Here is a 22295-nt window from a genome sequence, read left to right on the forward strand (position 1 = left end):
TTGGGGAGGAACAAGGGTGGCTGCCTGCCACAGGTACAACAGAAGGGGCAGAGTCAGGGCCACGCTTCAGGGCCCGCCATGTAATCACTCCTTTGAAGTCCATCATTGGTTAGTATTGTATAATATTGTAATAATATATAATATTTATATAATGTATTTCCCTCTCATTTTCTCACACCATCTTTTCTTGGCAATGAACTATGATGTCATTATTGAACTGATAAAAAAGCACCTTTGATCTTGTGGTTTGAGCTGTGCAAGGGGCAGATGGTGGGGGAGTCGTCATGGGCTTAATCCGTGTTGTGCCAGCGCAGACCCAGCCCTTTCCCTGCTGTCTGACCTGAGGCACATGTGCCACGCAAAATGCCATAACGTGCCGCACACTGGCACCCGTGCTGGGATTGCTAAGCCCTGCTCCTGCTTGTAGGGGCTATCAGCTAGCCCCACTTCCAGAGAGCTGGGGTGCACCCGGGGTGATAGCAAATGCCTTCAGGTCAGGGGCATCACAGCTGGCAGAGGTCCCATAAGGTGAGGACAGTTATGCAGGGGTTGACAGGAAGAAATGAAGGGGACAGCCCTGTGACAGGCTGGTTCCTGCCCAGTGGCTCGAGGTCTGGGCTCACTTCCCTTGCCTGGGTGCTGGACCCAGGTCTCTGTAACGCCTGGGAAGGCTGCTGGACCCCGTTAGTGTCACGATGGCTCCAAGGGACTCTGGTGTTTCAGCAGCTCCCTCTGCCACAGGCCTGATGAGAACCTGTGATCATCCTCTGCCCTTGTTAGTCCTAGGCATTGCCCTCCAAAATGAATTGACATTTTTAAAATCCTGCACCACGGTGAAGGCACGCTGCAGAGCGCACCGCTGGGTGCACTGTTTCCTACGTGTTTGTGAGTCGGGGGGTTTCTCATCTCTGCCCCCCTGCCTGTGAACGCCCTGTCTCCCCAGCCGTCCTCCTCCCTGCTTCTATTGCTCCCTTGCCCTCACCCCTCCTTTCTCTCCACTCAAGTTAATTCCTCCATTTACTTTCCCTTTGGCCCCTTGGCCCCTCGGCCCCTCCTCTCCCTTGTTAGAAGCTGACTTGCAGGAAATGAGCCCTGCGCTCAGGGAGGCACCACCCAGGATGGGCCCAGCCTGCACGGAGCAGCAAGAGCAATCAGCAGAAGCCAGGGCCGTGCAGCCTCAGACCCTCCAGGACAGGACATGGCTGAAGAGGCCGCCTGCTCCATCTGCCTGGACCTCCTGCAGGAGCCGGTGACCATCGGGTGTGGGCACAACTTCTGCCGAGCCTGCATCACCCAGTACTGTGAGGACCGTGTCCGTGGCTCAGGCGACGCCGTCCCCTGTCCCAGCTGCAGAGCAGAGTTCCAGGTTGGGAGCTCCCGGCTCAACACGCAGCTCAAAACCCTGGTGGAGAAGATTAAAGAGCAGAGTCTGAAGCCAGGAAAGGAGAAGATGGAGAATCAGTGTGTGGAGCACGAGGAGAAGCTCAAGCTCTTCTGTGAGGAGGACGGGGAAGCCATCTGTGTGATCTGCAGGGAGTCCCAGGCTCACCGCGGTCACCCAGTGCTCCCCATCCAGGAGGCTGCCAAGGATTACCAGGTAGGTGACACCACTGGCCCGAGAGAGCCCTTTGCACAGACACACACTTACCTGGCAGGGGAAGCAGCGTGACCACGTAGGCGAGTCCCCCCCGGCCGCCGGGGGGTACCATGAGCTGTGAGGTGGTGTGACTGCTGACTTGCTGGAGCGATGGAGGTAGTGGAGCAGGACGAAGAGGCTCGGTTGCTGGAGGAGGCGGCGCGGAAGCAAGCCTTGATTCTTGAAGAGTATGGATCAGCAAGTGTTTCGTCTAAGATGCTGTTGGCTTCGACAATGAAGAGCGTTTCTGGTGAGCGTCCTGGCGGCATGGCATCGGAGGTGGTTGGGGACTGGTCCACGGTGGGCCGAAGAGGCAAGGTGGTGTCGTCGGAGAGGAAGAGTGGTAATGTTGCTGGGCAGGAAGATTCTAGAGAGGGGGCGGTCCCAGCTGCCGGAAGGGAGGCGGAGCTCTGCAGAGAGCAGTAAAGCTGCCCGGAAGGGCCCGGAACCTTCCTGTTGTTTGTGGGAAGAAGGAGACCCCGAAGAACGCTGAAGCTGCGGGTCAAGGCCACTTTGACTCCAGAAGGGGTCAAAGGAGAAACAACTATGCTGAGAGCAGACTTTATGACCAGGGTGCTTTTTGAAGAGTTGCATGTGAACCCTAAAGATTTAAGTTGCGTGGTGGCTTTTGATAATTTCCGCCACTGGAATATCACCTTTTGGAGGCGAGAGGCGTACGCGGCCTTCTGGGCCCAGTACGCAGAAGTAGCAGACAAGGAGGACTTACGGGGTCTGCATTTTGAAGCAGGCCAGAAGGCACGGGAGAGAGTTTTATATTTTAAAATGTATACAGATGACCTAGAGTATGCAGATGTCAGAAGGTGGCTGGAGGGGCGGGTCGAAAAGATCCTCGATATTCAGCGGGTCCTGGATCAGTGGCAAATCTGGACCGGGGCATGGAGAGCCAGAGTCCTCCTGGACGAAGACCCCAGACACCCCGGCGGGGTGAGACACCTGCCCTCTGTCGTGTCCATAGGGCCCTACCGCGGATACGTGACTTATCATGGCCAGCCGAAACTGTGTAGCAGGTGCGGCTTGGCGGGGCACCTGGCGGCCTTCTGTAGCCTGACAGTCTGCTACAGGTGTGGCGGCAGGGGGCACCGGGCACAAGCCTGTAAAGAGGAACTGAAATGTACTGTTTGTGGAGGTGAGGGGCACCTGCAGCACCAGTGCCCCCTGTCCTACGCGAACAAAGCCCGAGAGTCCCACGCAGCAGAGGAGAGGGATAAAGAAAAGCCAGAGGAGGCGGAGTCCACCAACCTAGATGTAGACACCTTCCTAGTGGAGGAAACACCGCAAGCGGAGCAGAGACACGACGTGATCGAGGCGGCTGACCAGCTTTTGGAGTCGGGAGGAGAGGAACACATGGAGGAGGAGCAGAGCGAGGCAGCAGGAGAAGGGGCACACGAATCGGATTCGGCAACCATGGACTTGGACCTGTCTGGGGAGAAGGGGAAAGAACCCTCCCATGTAAAAAGAAAGAAGAAGCGGAGGGTTAAACCTATGAAAAAGAGACTAGAGGAGGAAGGGGGAACGGTCCAGGGGACAGAAGGGACTGCACAGGAAGGAGACAAGGGGAAGAGCGGGAAACTGCTGGTGGAGGGACGAGAGGTTGAGGAGTCTGGGAGGGCGGACGTTTGTGGCTACCTCAGCCCGACTGCTATCGAACATCTGGCTAGGGCCACGGGGATGCGGAAAGTGGGGGAAGACAGCTCAGATCCCAGTAGCGGATCGGATGTTTAACGAGGTAGGCTTTGCCTGAAAAATAGCCATGATGGCGTTGACTATAGCATCCTTAAATGTAAGAAGTGTATATGGGAGGCAGAGATGGGAGTCAATGTATAGCACCTTACAAGGTCTGGACGCGCAGGTGTTAGGCCTCCAGGAGTGCGGGATCCCCTGGGGGAGAAATTATGGCTATCTGGAGAAGCGCTGGGAGGTGGGACCGTCGTGGTGGGGGGGCTCAAACGAAAATCGAGCGGCAGGAGTAGGGTTCTTGATGAGGGAGCGGGGTTTGAAAATCAAAGGGCAGCAGGTCCTGGAAGAAGGGCGACTGCAAAAGGCAGTGGTTGAGGTGGAGGGCGTGGAGGTGACGTTGTACAACGTCTACGCCCCGGCCGAGAGAACGGAGAGGGTGCGTTTCTTCCGCAAAATGGGGATGTGTGTGGGGGGTGGAGGGCCGCGGATCGTGATGGGGGATTTCAATTGTATACTTGAAGAGGGTGGGCGGGTAGGGGTTGGGGAGAGAGTCGGGATGGATAGTACAGGGAAGTGGTTGCGGGGGTGGATTCAAGATGAGGGGCTCCAGGATATTTGGGCAGGGACAGGAGTCTTTACAAGAGTGGATCCCGGTGGGCGGGGCCAATCGAGAATTGATTTTGTGCTGGTGTCGGAGGGACTGGCAATCCGTGGCAAGCGACTGATAGACATCAGCTTCTCGGACCACCGCGTGCTGTGGGTGGAAGTGGGCATCGGGCAGGGGCTGAAACAGGGCAGAGGGGTCTGGAAATTGAATGTGTCCTTACTGGACGACCCAGAGGAATGCATGGCCTTTCAAAGGGCGTATCGCCAGTGGCAATCCTTACAGCCCCTTTTCCCAACACGGTGGGACTGGTGGGCAGAAATCAAGCAACGTGTGCGAGAGTGGTTCACTGCGGTGGGGAGGAAGCGGGCGTGGCAGAGGAAGAAGGAGTTAGTGCGTTTCCAAGGGGAAGTTCAAAGGTTGTGGGAAGAGCGGAAGAAGGGGGCAGCGGTACAGGGAGAATGGGAAAGGGCGAGGGAGGGAGTGAAAAATTGGTTCCGGACCAGGATGCAGGAGCGGATGTTCCTGGCCAAGGCGGAGTGGGTGGAGGAGGGAGAGGAATGGGGCAGGTTTTTCGCCTTGCGGGTGAGAAGGAAGAAGCGGGTGATGGGGGCGGTCCGCACGGCCGACGGAGGGAGGGTGTAGGATGTGGATGGGGTATTGCGGGAGGTGACTAGGTTCTACGGGGATTTGTTTCGTAGGAAAGCGGGGAGGCGAGAAGACCTGGAGGGGCTGGTGGGGAGTTTGGAAGCCAAAGTGGGGGAAGACGGGAGACAGGGGCTGATAAAGGAATTGACGGAAACCGAGATGCTGGGGGTCTTGAGGACAATGCCTTTAAAGAAGACCCCGGGAGGCGACGGGATCCCGGTGGAATTTTATGGGAAGTTTTGGGATTTAGTGAAGGGGGACCTGCTGGCCCTGTTTAAGGAAATGATGGCTCGGGGTCAGGTAGGGGAGGGCTTTGCCCAGGGAGTCGTGGTCTTGATCTATAAGAAAGGGGGACGGGAAGACATTAAGAACTGGAGGCCGATCACCCTGCTGAATTCGGATTATAAATTATTTTCCAAGATCCTAGCGACAAGGATGGGGGAGGTGTTACCGCAGGTGCTGGGCGGGGAACAAATGTGCGTGGTGGGGGGGCGGCGGACGACACACGCACACTGGCTGCTCCGGGATACGCTGTCGTACATTACCGACCGGAAGTGGAACACGATAGTGGCGAGTCTGGACCTGCAGAAGGCGTACGACAGCATCGGGCACGAGTTTCTGTTTGGGGTTCTGGCAGGCATGGGGATGCCGGGGGAATTTGTGGGGTGGCTGCGGGCGCTCTACGGGAGGGCAACGAGCAGGGTGCTGGTGAGGGGCTTCCTGGGAGAAGCCTTTGCAGTGGATTCGGGGGTGAGGCAAGGGTGCCCGCTGTCGCCGGGGCTCTTTGTTTGTGCCATTGAGCCGCTGGCACAACGAATTAGAAGCGATAGGGAGATCAGCGGGGTTCGAGTGCCGAGGGGCGGGGAATTAAAAGTCCTCCTGTACATGGACGACGTGACATGCGTGGTGAGGGACGAGGTGTCCTTAGAAAGAGTGGTGAAGCACGCCAAGGAGTTTGGGGAGGTATCTGGAGCCAGAGTGAACACAGACAAGAGCGTAGTCCTGGCGGTTGGGAACTGGGGGGATTTGGGGAAATTTGGATTGAGGGTGGAAAGGGAGGAACTGAAAATCCTGGGCGTGTGGATGGATACCCATGGGAAAGGGAAGCGGGCTTGGGAAGTGTTAGAGGGGAGAGTCAACCAGACGGTGGGGCTGTGGAGCACCCGGCATTTATCCTCAAGGGGAAAGGTGCAAGTGATCAAACAGTGCCTGTTGCCAAAGATCTTGTACACGGCGATGGCGTACCCCCCGTCCTGGCTACAGGCCCGGCGGGTCCAGCGGGCATTGTGCCTCTTCTTTTGGGGGGGGAAGACAGAGAAGGTGGCCAGGACAGAGTTATATAAGGAAGAGGGCTTGGGGGGATGGGCTCTCCCGAATATAGAGGGTTTTGTTTACGTGCACTTTCTGAAGATGGTCGTGAGGGAAGCGAGGGGCGCAGCGGGACCGGTTTCCAACCTTTGCGTTTTCTGGGGGGGAAGGCTCCTACAGAGGCTGGGACTGTTTGGGAGCGGGTGGCGGGGGGCGTGGGCTTGGCGGATGTCACTCCCTTACGCACGCCTTGGATCCTTTGTGGCCAGGGAAGGCTTGGCAGGGTTAGGGATGGAAGGGCTGGCGGATGCCAGGAAAGTCCTTAAGTTCCTCAGGGGGAAGCAGAGAATGGCTGATGTCGGGGAGTTGAGCACGGACAAGGTCAGCAGGGTGTGGGGAGGGTTGGTGGGGAAGGAATGGAAAGGGGAGCACGAGGAGCTGGCCTGGAGGGCCGTGAGAAACGCACTGCCAGTGCGACAAGTACTATATCGATGGGGACTCACACGGTCCCCCAAGTGCCCAAGAGAACTTTGTGACGAACCCGAGTCCGTGGCGCACGTTTTGTGGGGTTGTTTTTATGCACAGAAGGTGTGGGGGAGGGCAGGGGCTTTTTTGAAGAGACAGGGAGGGCAACGGGGATCACGAGTGAAAACGTGCTCTATGGTTTGACAGAGGGGACGGATGGGTCATGGGGTGTGAGGGTGCTTGTCACATGTATTAAAGTAGCAATTTGGAAAGTGCGTTCCCTGCTAGCACTAAAGGGCTCGTGCTTTTCAACGGTAGAGTGTCTGCAATTAGCTATGCACGAGTTGTATTTCTATAGAGGAAGAGGAAAGCAGAGAACGCAAGGAGGGGATACAACGCCCTGGGAAGGGCTGGACTTCAGAGGGTTGTTTCAGCCCCGCGTAGGCATAGGATAGTTTAAGGGACAGCATATTTGCCAGCAAGGGTGGGGGGGGGGCTTACAGCAGGTCGAATGCGACATTGAATATGTGAATATTATGTAATAAGGTGGGATTCTGGTTCCACAATGTGTTTAATAGTGCCTGTTTTTGTTTTTCCCCTCTGATAAAATGGATAAGGGGCTCCAAGAGTGGGTGAGGGAACTTGCAATTATATAAGAAACAAGTTAAATGATTTCTAAATGGGTTTTCAGGAATTCACAAGTGATATTATTTCTTCTGTGAATGTTAGGAAATTTTGTGAAAGTGAGTTTGTATTAACTTTGTGAAACCTCAGGTGGGTTTTGTTTATTTGTAGTTTTTCTTAATGTGTTTCATAGTGACAGTTTTTCTAATAAAATGTTTTTTAATATGGCAGGGGAAGCAGCGTGACCACGTAGGCGAGCTCCCCAGGGTAATTGTCTCTGATATGTCCTCCACAGGAGGTCTATATTGAGCAGATTCTTTTTGGTATTGGGTGGTGGAACCGGAGCGTGCTCCATCCACTCCATGCATTGACCTGGTAACGGTGCTTCCAGGACTGGTGCAAAAAAAACAGAAAAAAAAAAAAAAAACTTACCTGGCAGGGGCAGCACCGTGTGTTTGGGTCCAAGCATGCAGTTTTCCTTCAGTGTCCCTGGGGATGTCTGTTCTCCTGCCGTGGCTTAGTACCTGTCGGGGTGTTGGGGCTCAAAGCCCACTTTATGGAAATGGGAGGCTACTCCCTAACTTGCTTCTGCACCCATATGGCCGAGGGCAGGCGAAACTTGGGGGCATCCAAACCCCAAGCCTCCGGGCTTGCGCCTGCACATAGGCTGCCTGTCAGAAGACTTTGGAAATACCTGAGGCCCCTGGTGGGGGTGGACGACGTGTGCCCATTGTAGGGCCACGTACGGTTCTGGACTGACTCATGGATTTGGACTTGATTTGGCTGATTTGGCGTGGAACGTGAAAAATGGCTTTAAACAAACCAACAGAACAAAACTCACTGGCAGGAGAGATACCATGACTGGTTTCGGCTCGGGTGGTTGTACTTACCAGGAAGGGCAATCCCCCTCTCCTCGGTCTTGAATGACTTATAGCAGTTGAGTTGAAGGTCTACTGCTTGCGCTGCAGGCAAGCTGACCCCTGAGAGAGTCTGCAAATGCCTCCCGATGCAGGATCTTGGCTACAAGACTTATTATGTTCATAGGGTTCAGCTCTTGGGCTTCCCTTTAGCTTGCTGCTTCAGCCTTTTGGTGGAGTGAAATTAGTGGGCATCTGGACTCCGAGGCCTCTGGGCTTGTGGCTTGCACAGAGGATGCCTGCCATGTACCGGGCAGTACCTGAAGTCCCAAGCTGAAGTGTCTGCAAGGGAGGGTACTTGCCGGTGGTCGTGCAGCACAGACTGGAGTGATTGAGCTCTGCTTCGCTGACAGAATTCAGAACTGATTTGGGCCAAGAGATAAAATTAGTTAACGGTGGAGGGCCAGTCTGGGTTGCTCCTGTGCTGAGCCTCCCACCTCACTGCTCCTGGCCGAAAACCATGCTCTGAGTGTCTCCCCTGTGGCACCCACGTCCAGTCAAGCCCCTTCCTGGAGCCCAGTCACAAGCCTGGGGTAACCGCTGTTACCCCCGGACTCGGGTCTTTGGTAGGGCTCTGCGCCACCCAGGGTGCACAGACCCTGCAGACCTTGGGGTTGCTTAACCCACTGTGGGATTTCGGGGTGCTTCCTTCCTACAGGAGGGAAAGAAAAGCTAAGGCCACCTTAGCAAGCCTAGCAAAGTTAGCTAACAGGGCTGGTCTAAGGTGGTTACTACAGGGTGTCATAGCTGCCCTTGGGGGCACGTCTCTGTCCTGTCTTGCTGAGTCCCTGGCCCACAACTTTCTTGGTCTCAGACTGGCCAATGCACTGGAGGGCACAGGGGTCATAACAGAGGAGCAGCAGCTGCGCTGTGCGGCAGATCTGCTCAGGAGCTGTCTCGGAGGGAGACGGCAGCATTTTCGGGCTGTGTAGGTGGGAGCGATGTGTCTGGAGCAGGAGGCTGTGTAGGTGGGAGCGATGTGTCTGGAGCAGGAGGCGCCGGGAGGGCCCTGGGGTGTGCAGGGCAGGGGCCTGATCCTGTTCAACAATCCTGTCTGTGAGCTTGTTGCTGGACTGGAACTGGGCTCAGAAAGTCTGTGGTTGACACTGAGTTGGGAGGTGTTGCCAATGGGCCCAGATTCATGCTGAATGGCTGCAGGAGTGCTGAGCTTTAAGGAATCAGTCTCCATGCCCCGGGATTGTCCTTCGGGAAAGGTTTTGGCTGATCATAGAGCATGGGTGCCAGAGCCTCCAAATCCACATTACTCCAGAGTTGGGAATGCTTTTCTCTCCCTTTCCCAGAAAAAAATCTCTGGACTACAGTCCCCTAGACTAGATGCCAGCACTCACTGCTTGAATTACCTGACCAGTCCCAGGTGTCTCAAATGCTGCGTTTCGGCCTAAGAAGAGCCTGCGGTGGGGAGAAAGGGGGAAGGGGGTGTTGGGTGGGATGCTGCAGGTCAAAGCAAGTGAAGGACTGTGGGGGTAAGGGGATGACAAAGCATCCTCTGGTAGGAGCACGCGGCAGCCACCATCTCTCTTGTCCAGGTCTCCACCTCCAGTTCCCTTACATCTCTCCTGCCATGCCTTGTTGTTAAGAAAATTGAAGAGAGGTCAGGTGATAAGAGGATGGTAAGAGGAGAGCTAAGATCCACCTGGATGAGGACGGTCCTCTTCACAAGCCTCTTTCCACCCCTACATCCTGCTCCTTCCTACTCCTGGCCAAGTGTCCAAATGTGTAGCCTTACCCCTGGGATCCTGAACCCCTCAGTCGGCAATTGCCACTCGCTCTGCTGCCCCAAGCCAGAAGTCACAGTGTCTCCTGGCGCACGGCATCACAAGTACTTGTCAGTGAATTCAACACTCCCCCATTCGTACAAGAGAAGATCAAGTGGTTGTCACCGAATCCCCCTGCTTCACTTAATCCACAGGAGGTTAATTCACGATTAGTCACCAGCCTCTTTGATTCCCCCCAAAATGAATTAATATCCATGAATTCCACAGTCCCGCCCAATCCGTGGCTGAGCACTTCATCATCAATGAACTCACCAGCCTCCCTTGGTGCCCCAAAGATCAGTTAGTTATTCCTGAATATATAAGTCTTCATCCTTCATACTAATTACATTAATTGTCCTGCTTTTTTTCTGTAGTTTTGTGCTCTGCATCTCCACGTGCAGGGCACAGCATTTCCAAAACCAGCCGTGCGTTCTTCTCGCCGGGGGTTGTGTGCCGGGTCCTTGTTTTTGAGCCCACTGGAGCTCTTGGGGACCAGTAAGACCTGGCTGCCTCCACATATGACTGTGTGCAACAGGGAACCTGCTCCTTTGTCCCCGACAGCACATGGACCCTTTTGCTGGGTGCTCCGGTGCCCACGCAGCCCCACTGGGCTTTCTGAGTAGGTCTGCCCTCGGACCCTGCCCTGCCAATGTTTCGTGCCTGGCACAGGGATGGGAGCCAGCTCTGTTACAGGGGAGAGATTTTGGGGAGAAACCAAGGCGGTTTGCTGCCACACAGGGCATTCTGGGAAATGCACTTCTGCCGAGGGGCAGCAGCTGGAATTTGCTGGTGCTGGAGGGAGATGTTGCCCCATTTTCTTGCTGCTAAAAAACAGCAGGTTTTTTGCCTGCTCATGAAGCGTGTCTGCAGAGCAACCCTGAGGTGCCAGCGCCCCTTGAGCCAGTGCCTGAGCAGCGCCTGAGGGGTCGAGAGGAGCGGGGAGGGGGCTGGCCAGGAAGCCCCCCACACGGCTGCTTCTGCCGCTTGCTTTCCCTGCACATTTACTGCCCCGAAGCCCATGTCTCTGCCTGTCCCAGCTGTCCCAGGGCTGTGGCACCGCAGCAGGATTTCCATCACATCAGTGTTTCGGTTTCTGTGAGATTCCTCTAGCAGCTCTCTGAAGTCTAAAAGCCTCGTATCAGGATGGGCATCGCTGAGGCAGAGGAGGAGTGGTGCAGAGCCCTTCCTGCGGGGCCCGGGGGCAGGGCAGGCTGGGCACTCGGCATTACCCTGCCCTGCGGGGAGGGGGAGCCCCGTGCTCTTTCACCCCCCGTGCCCCCGTGTGAAGGGAAAGGGGCTCTGGAGTTTGCTGTTCCCCACCCCAGGGCCAAGGGGAGGCAGTGCGTGTTCCCCTGCCCTGGGCCCGTGCACAGGGGCTTCAAGGCTCCCCGGCCCGGGCAGCTCTCACCGGGGCAGAGTTCATGTTTTGTGGGACTGGTGCGGGCTCCTTCTTCCGCCCTGCAGCCCCTTCCTCACGTGTCTCTTCTGTGCTTTTCCTGGTTCTTGGGCTGTCATTTTAGGATCTTCCACTTTCCCCACCCTGGAAGGGAAAAGCCCCTGGCAGAGGAGCCTGTCTCCTATGTAGAGAGCTCCTGTTGGTGAAGGGGGCTCTCTTGGGGTCCTTCCCACCCATCTCCCTTGGCCAACACAGGCTCCAAGTGCTTTACATGGAGCTCCTCCTGCATGTCTCGACCCAGGCCTGGCACAAAAGCACTGACATCAACAGATCGGCCAGAGATGACCCGTGGCCCACTGGGTTTTGCTGCAAGCCCCAGAGCCTTTACAGAGGCCCCAGATCCTAAATCTCTGCTCTGGATAGCAGCCCTTTTGCTATGGGGTGAAAGTATTGTGTGATCCTTTCTCTAGAGAGTGCACCACTATATGTAATGTGTGTATCATATATCCGGTGACAGTATAGCTACTGACAAAGGGCTGCACACCCTGAGTTCATGCCTTCCCTCTGCCAATGCAAAGCTGGAAGTGGAGATGGCAGCTCACACTGGTTTTTGCTGCTTGTCCTGGAAGAACAAGGTAAAGCGACAGAGAGAGAGCATCAGGTCTGAGTGCGAGAAGCTGCGTCGCTTTGTGAGCGAGGAGGAGCAGCGGCTCCTGCAGAGCCTGGAGGAGGAGGAGAGGGAGACGCTGCGGCGCCTGGAGGCCAACGTAGCCCAACTCTCCCGGCAAAGCGCCTCCCTGCGCAAGCTGATCTCGGAGATAGAGGAGAAGAGCCGGCAGACACCTGCTGAGCTGCTGAAGGTGAGCGTGCGCTGCTGATCCGGCCCCCTGGCCCTGAGCTGGCTGCAGTCCTGAGGGGGGGGGAACCTGCTCCCTCAGGTGAGACTTTCCACGGGACTGGCATCAGCCCCCCGGGTGAGGAAATTCTGACCTGGGGAGCTGGAATCTGCAGACGGTAACAGGTGATGGATTTCAAATGGGTTGGCCGACAGCCAGCCGGGGCTGACCTCCACTGGCCCAGGTGACTGAGGTCACAGGGGCTGTATAAGTTGTTGAAGGCATGGGGGAGGAGGCTAACATGCTCTTCTCTCTTGGGCCATGAGGTTTTTTTTGAAGCAGCGGCCAAGCAGGGGAGACAGAGGGGCCTTGCCATCGGGACCTAGCTCTCTCTCACCCCAGACTCCAGAGGGGAAACTGGAGAGCTCTCGAAGATGCTTGTGACTAAGCTCCTCAGTCGGATTAGATCTCTAGCTGGCAGTAACACAGATGCGTGACCAAAAGGCTACCTCAGCCCCACTGTTTGCTCTCCAGGATTTCTAGGATATTGCTCAACCCTGTCCCCTAGTTTCCCCTACCCCCTGTAATCAATAAAGTTCTCCTTTGTGACTGGTGTGGGAGATGGCTGGAAACTGACTTCCTGGCTGAAGGAAATGGCCTTTACATGTGCCACAATTGAGGGCTGGGTCTAAATTATGCCCAAGAGACCCCTTAGGTCTGCGGACTAAGGGAGACTTTGCTTTTTGCCCCCGGACTTGGGGAAGTGCCTGTGTGCAAGTGCCTGTACCGGGTCGAGTACCCGTCGGACTATGAGGCCTGTGTTTCCCCAAGGACACAGGGCCGGACAGTCCCTTCTGGGGGTAGGGGCGACGTTACCCCCAGCCTAGCGAGTGTGCTCCAGGAGAGGGGTCGGCCGAGCATGAGGCGCCCCAGGGAGGCACTCGGAGCCTGGAAGGTGGGCAGGTGCAGGGAGGTGGGCGGCTCAACGCAGGAGCGCCCCCTACTGGCCCACCACAGCCTGGACCCCAGACCTGGTGGAAACTGGGCCAAGACTCAGGTGAGAAAGAGATACCATCATTATTGTTAAAGGATCTGGCAGGAAAGGTAGTATTATTAGGATGGTAGATGAGGAGCAAGACCTCAAGGCCCAGTGACCACATGAAAACCATGGAAAGAGCCTCGTCAGCCACCGCCCCGGTGAAAGGGCTGGGTGAGCAAAGGCAGAAGAGGGAGGTCGAGGACGCGGCTGTGTTTAAACAGTTCATCCTCCAGAAAGGGAAAGGGCTTGAAGGGAAACTGGGGGAAGTTGCCCGTGAAGGTGGTGAAATGCTGAGAGCCTGGGAGGATGCACACCAGCACAAGGCCCAGTGGAGGCGGCAAGTAACCCAGTGCATTTCTCCAGCTCAGAGCTGGGAGCCAGCGGGACCCCCCGGCTACAGACACAGCGGTGACAGTCACCGCAGGGGACACGTGTGAGATGGACCTGGGCCGTCTGCTCTCTGTGCACGGACAAGAAATGGTGTGAGTTGGGAGCTGTTGTTGGAGTCCCTTTCCTCATCCGCTGTCACAGTGTCCTGGAGGGAAACCCTCGCAGGGGCCAGTCCTGGCTGAAGACCCTGCAAGCCCGTCGCTGGTCTCACGCCCGTGGCTGGTGCAGCGGTGTGGCCGACGCGGCCGAGACGCGCCCGCGGGGAGCCCCGGAGAACGCGACGCGTCACAACGGCCCCTTCCAGACCCGGCTCGTCGCTGTGCCGCTCGTGGAGACGCACGCGGCTGTTGAACTGCTCCCAACGTGTCACTGGTTGGGGGTCCGGTGACAGCTGTGTCCGTGCTGTGGCCCTGACCTCAAGGGGAAGTGTGGGCACCCGGCTGAGCGTGCTGCCCAGTGGGCAATGAGGGGGGTTTGCACCCACACTTGGGGAGTCCCAGGGGCGGGTGACTTGTGGCTGGGGGTATTGTCACTTTATGCTTTCATTTCTTTCCTGAACATGACTTCAGTAGCGAGCCGAGGACTGAAGTGTGCAGCGTGCTTGCCTGCCGTGGGGGGGGAGAGCGGGGGGCTGTGCTGGGAGCTAGGACGTGTGTCTGGGCAGGCATGGGGAGGGCGTGCAGTGGAGCAGGCGGGGAGGATGCGGAGGCTGCTGTAGGGTTACTGTATTTCCAGGTCCAAGAAGCAGGACACCTGTCACATGGCGGAGGGGGGCAGGGGGAATATGATGGGGGGCAGTGACATGCCAGTGCCTGTCCCTGCCCGTACTGTTGCCCCCACTGCCAAGCCACAGCCCCCGCCAGCCTGCTGCTGCCCCTCACTCCCGACCCGCAGCCCCCCAGCGCTGCCAGTGCCCCCGTCCCTCCGCATCTGTGCAGTGAGTTCAAGTCAGATGAGGAATTTCTGAGTAAGCAAGACACAATATGGACATGAAGTAACTGGGAATTACTGGTCGTGGTTTATCTTGCTCTTCGTTATTTCCTTCATACAGCTGCAGGAGACAGGAGAGTCTGTGACCCCGGTTCACAAACACGGGATGCTTTGGAGATGGAGAAAGGTAAATCGAATAGAGATGCCAACTCTCCTTCTCTAGACTCTGCTTGTCTGGCCTGATTTGATCGGTTCAGGTGTGAATGGAGGAAGGCCGTGCTCAGCAGATCTGCACAAGGTGCGGTTAGGAAACGCACTCTTTCTCTTACAAGCTTTCTGCTTTGATCTATTGTAAGTATTTATTTCTACGCCTTCAATTGGGTGTCAGATGAGGAATTTCTGAGTAAGCAAGACACAATATGGACATGAAGTAACTGGGATAAACTCCCCGCAGTGGTGGTGCAGTCCCCTACCCTGGAAATCTTCCAGAGGAGACGGGACGGTCACCTCGCCGCGGTCACTTGAGCCCGGTGTCTTGTCCTGCCTGGTGCAGGGGCTGGACCTGAGGATCGACACGGTCCTTCCAGCCCTGACCGGCCACGAATCGATGAACAGTTTGCTCCTCACATAACATCCTGGGTTCCCCTTTTCATGCTGCACTTCAGGCTCTGGGCTCCTTTTGGATTTCAGTTTCCATTTTCTAAACTATTTGGTGCAAACAGTCTCCTAAAGCTTGCTATTTAATATCATGACACTTTTCTTCTTGCCTTACTGCGTCCCTTTTTTGTTGTTAAGAGGTATGGCTCTGTGCCAGCGTGCTCATGGTCCATGTCTCCACTATGGCAGGCTTTTGAATTTAAAGTAAGGATATACTCTTACTTAATTTTAACTTTAGGATCTTCCCCATTTTTCTCTACACAGTTCTCCTTTCTAAAACACAAGACCACCGTACTTACTTTAAATCTCCTGCTGTAGAAGATGCTGAAATGAATCCTGTGGTATGATTACTGTTGGACTAACTCTGCGTGTCCGTGTTTCTACCGTCTGCGGGAGCACGGTGATGTCCACGCTCTAGTACAGTCAGTTAGGCGAGTCTGCTCCAGTGTGCTGCACTTCCAGCGTGTCAGAGCTGGCTCCCTGCACGTGTATAGGAGCCCATAGTGATTCAGTAAAATCATAGAAATGTTTTTGCATTTTGCTTTTAGTAATACATACGCTCGGCAGTATTGTGATCACCTTCCGTACATTTCTTCAGCTTTCTTTTTAATGGTTTTAGTCTTAAGTATTTTACATTGCATCTATCTATCAGTTATCCAAGTTAGGCTATATGCCATTGAGGGGAAAACAGTATTCACTGCTGAGATACTGCCGGAGAATTTCAATAGAAGACAGATAAATAGTGTTTCTGAGGCAGGCATTTCTAATTCATCGTCCACTCAGTGTTGTCTAGGTGCAAACATCCAATTTATAAATCATGGGGGATTCTCATATTTTTCAACAGTTTGGAGGAGAGGTTTTTCATGGACTCCTCCCCTCCGGGTCGCTGTCACACAGGCTGCTTCCCTCCCAGCCACGGCACACCTCGTGGTAATTCAGACCATTGCTCACATGAGAAAAGCTGCCCAGGACGGCGGTTACTAGAACTTCATTTCCCTGCAATGCAATACGGGTTTTGTCCTGCCCATAATGTCAAAGCAAAACACAGAAATCTTCACCACTCTTTAGCCTTCCTGAAACTTAATTCAACGTATCTCAGCTCCGAGGACACAAAATAAAGTAGATGAAATGAAGTTAAATTAATAATCCCAGCTTTTCAAACCAGTGACACCCATCATGGCATCTAACAATTCCCTTCAAGCTTCCTCCTGGTCTTGCCCCTCTGGGGCAGCTGGCAGAGGGGCCTAGAGCACAAATGCCCTGTGTCTTATTCCCTACTTCCCTTTGGCCCCACATATCCCCTTCAAGACTCACTCAAAACTGCACCGAGCCTGGAGATCTGTTTCTTTAAAAATATATAAATGCCCCCCGATCATGCAAGTAGCCCTTCTCTGAACCTTGTCACGGTTGTCCACGTCCCTCTTGAAGCGCAGTGCCCACAACTGGACGCAGTACTCCAGCTGCGGCCTGACCAGTGCCGCATAGAGGAGAAGTATCCCCTCCCTGGACCAGCTCGTGAGGCACCTACTAATGCAAGAAAGAGTGCGGTTAGCCTTTCTTGTTACCTCATCACACAGAGTCACAGAATCACTGAGTGTGAAGGGACCCAGACAGATCATCGAGTCCGACCCCTGCCGTGGGCAGGAAGGCGCACTGGGGGTGGAGGGGTCATGAGACCCCAGCCAGGTGCCTGCCCAGTCTCCTCTGGAAGATCCCCGGGGAAGGGGAGAGCACCCCCTCTCTGGGGGCCTGTTCCAGGCTCTGGCCACCCTTACCGTGAAGTCGTTCTTCCTAATATCCAACCTCAACCTCTCCTCCCTCAGCTTGTGGCCACTGTTCCTGGTGACTGCAAGGGGGGCCCTGGGGAACAGACTGTCCCCGAGTCCCTGCTGCTGGCCCCTGATAAGGTTGTAGCAGCCACAAGATCCCCCTCAGTCTCCTCTTGCGGAGACTGAAGAGATTCGGGTCCCTCAGCCTCTCCTCATAGGGCTGGCCATGGAGGCCCCCAACCATACGAGTGGCCTCGTGTGTACCCTCTCCAGGCTCCCCACGTCCCCCCGAAGTGCGGCGCCCAGAACTGGACACAGGACTCCAGCCGCGGCCTGACCGGCGCCGCACGAGGGGGAGCAAGACCTCTCTGGCCCTGTCAGTGATGCCGCTGTTGCTGCAGGACAGGGTGCGGTCGGCTCTGCCTATTGCTTCGTCGCGTTGGCGACTCACATTCATCCTGGAGTCAGTCCTGACTCCAAGATCCCTCTCTGCCTCTGTGCTGCCGAGGGGGGCAGCCCCGAACCTATAACCGTAATGCTGGCTCCCTCTCCCCAGGTGCAGCACCCTGCACTTGTCCTTGTCGAACCGCATCCTGTTCAGATCCGCCCACTTCTCCAACCTATCCAGCTCTGCCTGGACGCGGTCCCTGCCTGCCGGGGTATTCACTTTACCCCCCAGCTTGGTGTCATCAGGGAACTTGAGCAGGGTGCTCTCCACCCCCTCGTCCAGGTCGTCGATGAAGATGTTGAACACCACCGGCCCAAGGACCGAGCCCTGGGGGACTCGGCTGCCCACACCTCCCAGATCGACATCGACCCGGCCCCCCCACCTCTGGGTGCGCCCCTGGAGCCAGTCTGCCACCCGTGTGACCGTGCATTCGGCAATGCCGCAGCCCCTCAGCTTGCCCACCAGGATTGGGGGGGACACAGTGTCGAAGCCTTCCGGGAGTCCAAGAAGACGACACGGACTTCCTCCTTCCCATCTAAGCTCTTTGTTCCCTGGTCATAGGAAGAGACCAGGTTGGTCAGGCAGGATCGGCCTGGCACGAACCCGTGCTGGTTACCCCTCAACATCCCTTCCCCTGCAGGGCTCTCACAAATGTGGCCCTTTCATAGATTTCACAGAGATCATGGCTGGAAGGGACCTTGGGAGATCATCGAGTCCAGCCCCCTGCCCAAAAATTGATACATTTCAAAGACCTTCCCCAGGACAGAAGTGAGGCTGACTGGCCTGTAGTTGCCAGGCTCTTCCTTCCTCCCCTTTCTGAAAAGAGGGACCACACTGGCCCTTTTCCAGTCCTCAGGGACTTGGCCCCAGCACCAGGAGTCCTCGAACAGCCGTGCCAACGGCTCCGCGATGACACCAGCCAATTCCCTCAGCACCCGCGGATGAAGGTCATCTGGGGCTGCCGACTTGGACACATCTAAGCCCTCCAGGTAATCCTTAACTAGGTCTGAACTAGCAGTGGGGGGGCTCGCAGCCTTCCCGGCCTCTCTACGCTGTCACCCGAGAGCACCCCGTTGTCAGCGGACAGGGACACGGAGGCAAAGACCTTGTTGGAGAGTTCGGCCTTCTCTTGTGTGTTAGAAATGGAATATTGTTTCATAGTTTCATAGTTCTCCCCCAATACCTGCTGATCCCCCCTGACCAGTTTGTAGCAGGCCACAAGGTCCCCCCTTAGCCTTCTCTTGTGGAGGCTAAACAGGTTCAGGTCCCGTAGCCTATCCTCATAAGGCCTGCCCTGCTGACCCCTGATCATACGAGTGGCCCTCCTCTGAACTCTTTCCATATCGTCCACGTCCCTCTTGAAGTGTGGCGCCCAGAACTGGACGCAGTACTCCAGCTGCGGCCTGACCAGTGCCGCATAGAGGGGGAGGATCACCTCCCTGGACCTGCTCGAGATGCATCTGTGGATGCATGATAGGGTACGATTGGCCTTCTTGACTGCCTCCCCACACTGCCGGCCCATGTTCATCGTGGAGTCAATGACGACTCCAAGATCCTTTTCCGCCTCCGTGCTGGCAAGAGGAGAGTTCCCCAACCTGTAAGTGTGGTGCCGGTTCTTCCTCCCCATGTGCAACACCTTGCACTTATCAGTGTTAAACCCCATCCTATTCTCATCCGCCCACCGTTGCAACCTGTCAAGGTCAGCTTGTAGCCTATTGCATCCTTCTAGTGCACCCACATCCCCCCACATCTTAGTGTCATCAGCAAACTTGAACAGGGTGCTTTCTACCCCCTCATCCAAGTCACTGATGAAGATGTTGAACAGTGCAGGCCCGAGGACCGAGCCCTGCGGAACCCCACTGCCCACATCCTTCCAGGTCGAGAAGAACCCATCCACTACCACCCTCTGGGTGCGGCCCTCCAACCAGTTGGCGACCCATTTGACCGTGTGGGCATCGACACCACAGTCTCTCAGCTTTTTGATGAGGACAGGGTGAGAGACAGTGTCGAAAGCCTTCCGGAAGTCCAAAAAGACTACATCCACAGCAACCCCTGCGTCTAATGATTTGGTGACCTGATCGTAAAAGGCCACCAGGTTGGTCTGACAAGACCTGCCACTGATGAACCCATGTTGGTTGCCCCTGAGCATGCATTCCCCCGCAAGGCCCTCCTGGATGTGTGCCAGGATAATTTTTTCAAAGAGCTTACCCGGGATTGAGGTCAGACTAACTGGCCTGTAATTTCCCGGGTCCTCTTTTTTTCCCTTTTTGAAGATAGGGACCACATTGGCCCTCTTCCAGTCCTCCGGCACCTCGCCAGAGCACCACGAATGCTCATAGAGCCGTGCCAGGGGTCCCGCAATGACCTCAGCCAGTTCCTGTAGAACCCTAGGGTGAAGATCGTCCGGACCAGCGGACTTGAACACGTCCAGCTTCTCCAGAAGTACCCTAACTAACTCCTCGCTAACCCTTGGCCCAGGCGTGTCTCTCTCGGGGCCCGAGGGGGGCCCAGCAGGGAGGTGGCTGAACTGGTCCCTACTTAGGAAGACAGAGGCAAAGAAATCGTTAAATATGTTAGCTTTGTCATCTGGTGTGATGACTAAGTTGCCCATCGTGTCCTGCAGGGGCCCCACATTACCCGGGACCCTCTTTTTACCCCCTATGTATTTGAAGAAGGACTTCTTATTGTCCTTAATCCGGGAAGCTAGTCCTATCTCCAACTCTGCCTTGGCCCTCCTGACTGCCCCCCTACATCCTCGGGCGACTATAACATAGTCCTTCTTGGCGATGACCCCATCTCTCCATTGGGTATATGCCTCCCTTTTAGCAAGGAGACATTCCCGGATGCTCTTAGTGAGCCATGGGGGTTTATGTGCCCTCCTGCTCCCTTTGACCCTTGTTGGGATTACCTCCCTTTGGGCATGGAGGATCGTCTCCTTAAGGAGCAACCACTCACCTTCGACATCTGATTCCCTTCCCCTCTGGGTCCTCAGCGCTTCCCCAACTATCCTCCTTAGCTTGTTGAAGTCAGCCCTCCTAAAGTCTAGGGCTGTTGCCTTGCTGCAGCCCTTTGCCACCTTACGCTGGATGGTGAATTCCAGCAAGCGATGATCACTGTCTCCCAGGTGGCCCATCACCCGCAGCCCCCTCACCAGGTCATCACCCGTGGCCAGCACTAGGTCCAACAAGGCGTCTCCCCTGGTGGGACTGTGCACCTCCTGGGTTAGATGGAGGTCCTGCAGTCTGGCTAAGAACCGACGTGAGCGATCAGACTTGGCTGACTGCTCCTCCCAGCAGATGTCTGGGAAGTTTAGGTCCCCCATGATGACCACATCCTTAGCCCTCACTGCCTCTGTAAGCTGACCTAAGAATTCCAGGTCGAGCTCTTCTCCCTGGTTGGGAGGTCTATAATAGACTCCCACCGTTAAGTCTCTCTCCCCTGGACTGCCTTTTACTCTAACCCAGAGCACCTCAGAGTGCCCCCCCTCTACCCCCATGCTAATTAACGAGGAAGTATATTCCTCCTTGATGTAGAGTGCTACTCCTCCACCTTTCCTTCCTATCCTGTCCTTCCTGTATAGCCTATAGCCCTTGACACTCACCGCCCAGTCATGCGATGAGTCCCACCACGTTTCTGTGATCCCTACTATGTCAGGGCTGGTGACAGCTAGGAGGAGGGCGAGTTCCTCCTGCTTCTTCCCCATACTTCGAGCATTCGTGTAGAGGCATTTGAGGCCTTCAGCGGTTGTGCCCACTGACCCCCTAGTCACAGCAATGCCCCGTCCCCTATCGCTTACCTGTTTCTCCGTTTTGACCATTGGTCTGGGCTCGCTGGCTGTTGCTGGGCCTGGTATCTCATCGTCTCCTCCGCCCTCATCTTCCCCCTCCCCCGACGAGCCTAGTTTAAAGCCCGCCGAAGGAGGTTCACCAACCTGGAAGAGAACACACGCTTACCTTTAGGGGAAAGGTGGAGCCCATCCCATCCCAGCATGTCTCTCATCACGATGTGCCGGTCATGGCTGAGGAAGCCAAAGCCCGCCTCGAAGCACCATTCCTGTAGCCTCCAGGAAATGCACAGCTTGCATCTTGCACCTGATAAGAAAGAAACACTGCCAAGGACTTTTTTTCCTTTCCCAGCCTTGCCACAGCTTTTCTTATACTAAATCGCAGACTCTCCCCCAGCTTCTCCCTAGCCTTTCTCATGCAGATTACAGAAGCTGGAATTTAACTGACTGTGTCCTTGAAAGGGGGGGGTTTGAACTCTTGGCGACCTACTATAGTCTCTGAGCATGCTTAATTAGCTGATGCATATTTACCTCTCCGCCCTGCATACTTAAGTAGTTAATTATACTATACATGCGATGCATGTAGTGATGTAACCACATGTATGCTTGTATGAAACGGAAGTGAGCTGTAAGAGTTCCTGTTTCTGCACACGTGCTCAGGAGGGAGGAGATAAATACAGCCTGCAAAATTCCTTTGTGGGTTCGGCGGAGTAATCTGAGTTTTTGACTCTGCTCTGACCCTATTTGCAAATACACCTTTTGTGCCATCTAATGTGTGTGTCTGTGATTTTGGTGGCCTCCAGAGAAATGAACTGCTTTAAGCATCACGTGCATCCGTCACCACCTGCCCTGCCCTGCAGGAGTCCAATGTTACCCCGAAACTTCTTCTTGCTAACTATATACTTGAAGAAGGATTTTTTGTTATCCTTAATCTCAGAAGCTAAGATTAGGATAGCCTCCTTGAGGGAGAACCACCGTTCCTGGACGCCCAGACTAGCTACCCCTGGGCTCTGAGTGCCTCCCTGACTACTGCCCTGAGCACAGCGAAGTTGCCTTTCCTAATGTCAAGCATTTGCGCTGAGCTAGTTCCCCTCCCCGCCTTCCTCTGAATAGCAAACTGGATCATTTCATGACCACTGTCCCCAGCCTCCCTTGTACTAGCACCTCCCACACCAGGTCGTCCCCAGAGGCTAACACCAGATCCAGTACGGCGTTTCCCTCGTGGGGACGAGCACCTCCTGCACGAGGTGCAGGTCCTGGACGCACGTCAGGAGCCTTCGTGAGTGGCTCGACCTGGCCGCCTGCTCCTCCCAGTTGATGGCAGGGTAGTTCATATCCCCCGTGACCACAACATCCCTTGCACACACGGCC

General features: G+C 55.5%; 3 protein-coding genes across 4 annotated transcripts in view; 1 reads left to right on the forward strand and 2 right to left on the reverse strand.

Annotated features, from left to right (window-relative positions):
• The window catches only part of LOC149875529 (uncharacterized), a 433980-nt gene that overhangs the window by 393821 nt on the left and 17864 nt on the right, over window positions 1-22295 (reverse strand). The window lies entirely within an intron of this gene.
• Window positions 1-22295, reverse strand: part of LOC149875538 (uncharacterized) — a 246051-nt gene that overhangs the window by 123534 nt on the left and 100222 nt on the right. The window lies entirely within an intron of this gene.
• On the forward strand, window positions 1098-18257 carry LOC149875544 (E3 ubiquitin-protein ligase TRIM17-like). Of its 2 annotated transcripts, XM_090030947.1 has the most exons (4): window positions 1098-1597; window positions 11701-11931; window positions 14388-14453; window positions 15188-18257. In XM_090030947.1, exons 1-4 carry the CDS (start codon window positions 1199-1201, stop codon window positions 15239-15241), a joined length of 750 nt encoding a protein of 249 aa, XP_089887073.1. In that variant the 5' UTR covers window positions 1098-1198; the 3' UTR covers window positions 15242-18257. The 2 variants fall into 2 exon arrangements, with proteins under 2 accessions (XP_089887073.1, XP_089887072.1); XM_090030946.1 differs by lacking the exons at window positions 11701-11931; window positions 14388-14453; window positions 15188-18257 and adding an exon at window positions 9448-10145.

This window comes from Crocodylus siamensis, chromosome 1 (genome assembly GCF_052110815.1).
Source record: "Crocodylus siamensis isolate JL-2025a chromosome 1, ASM5211081v1, whole genome shotgun sequence".
In the NCBI taxonomy this organism is placed as follows: domain Eukaryota; kingdom Metazoa; phylum Chordata; order Crocodylia; family Crocodylidae; genus Crocodylus; species Crocodylus siamensis.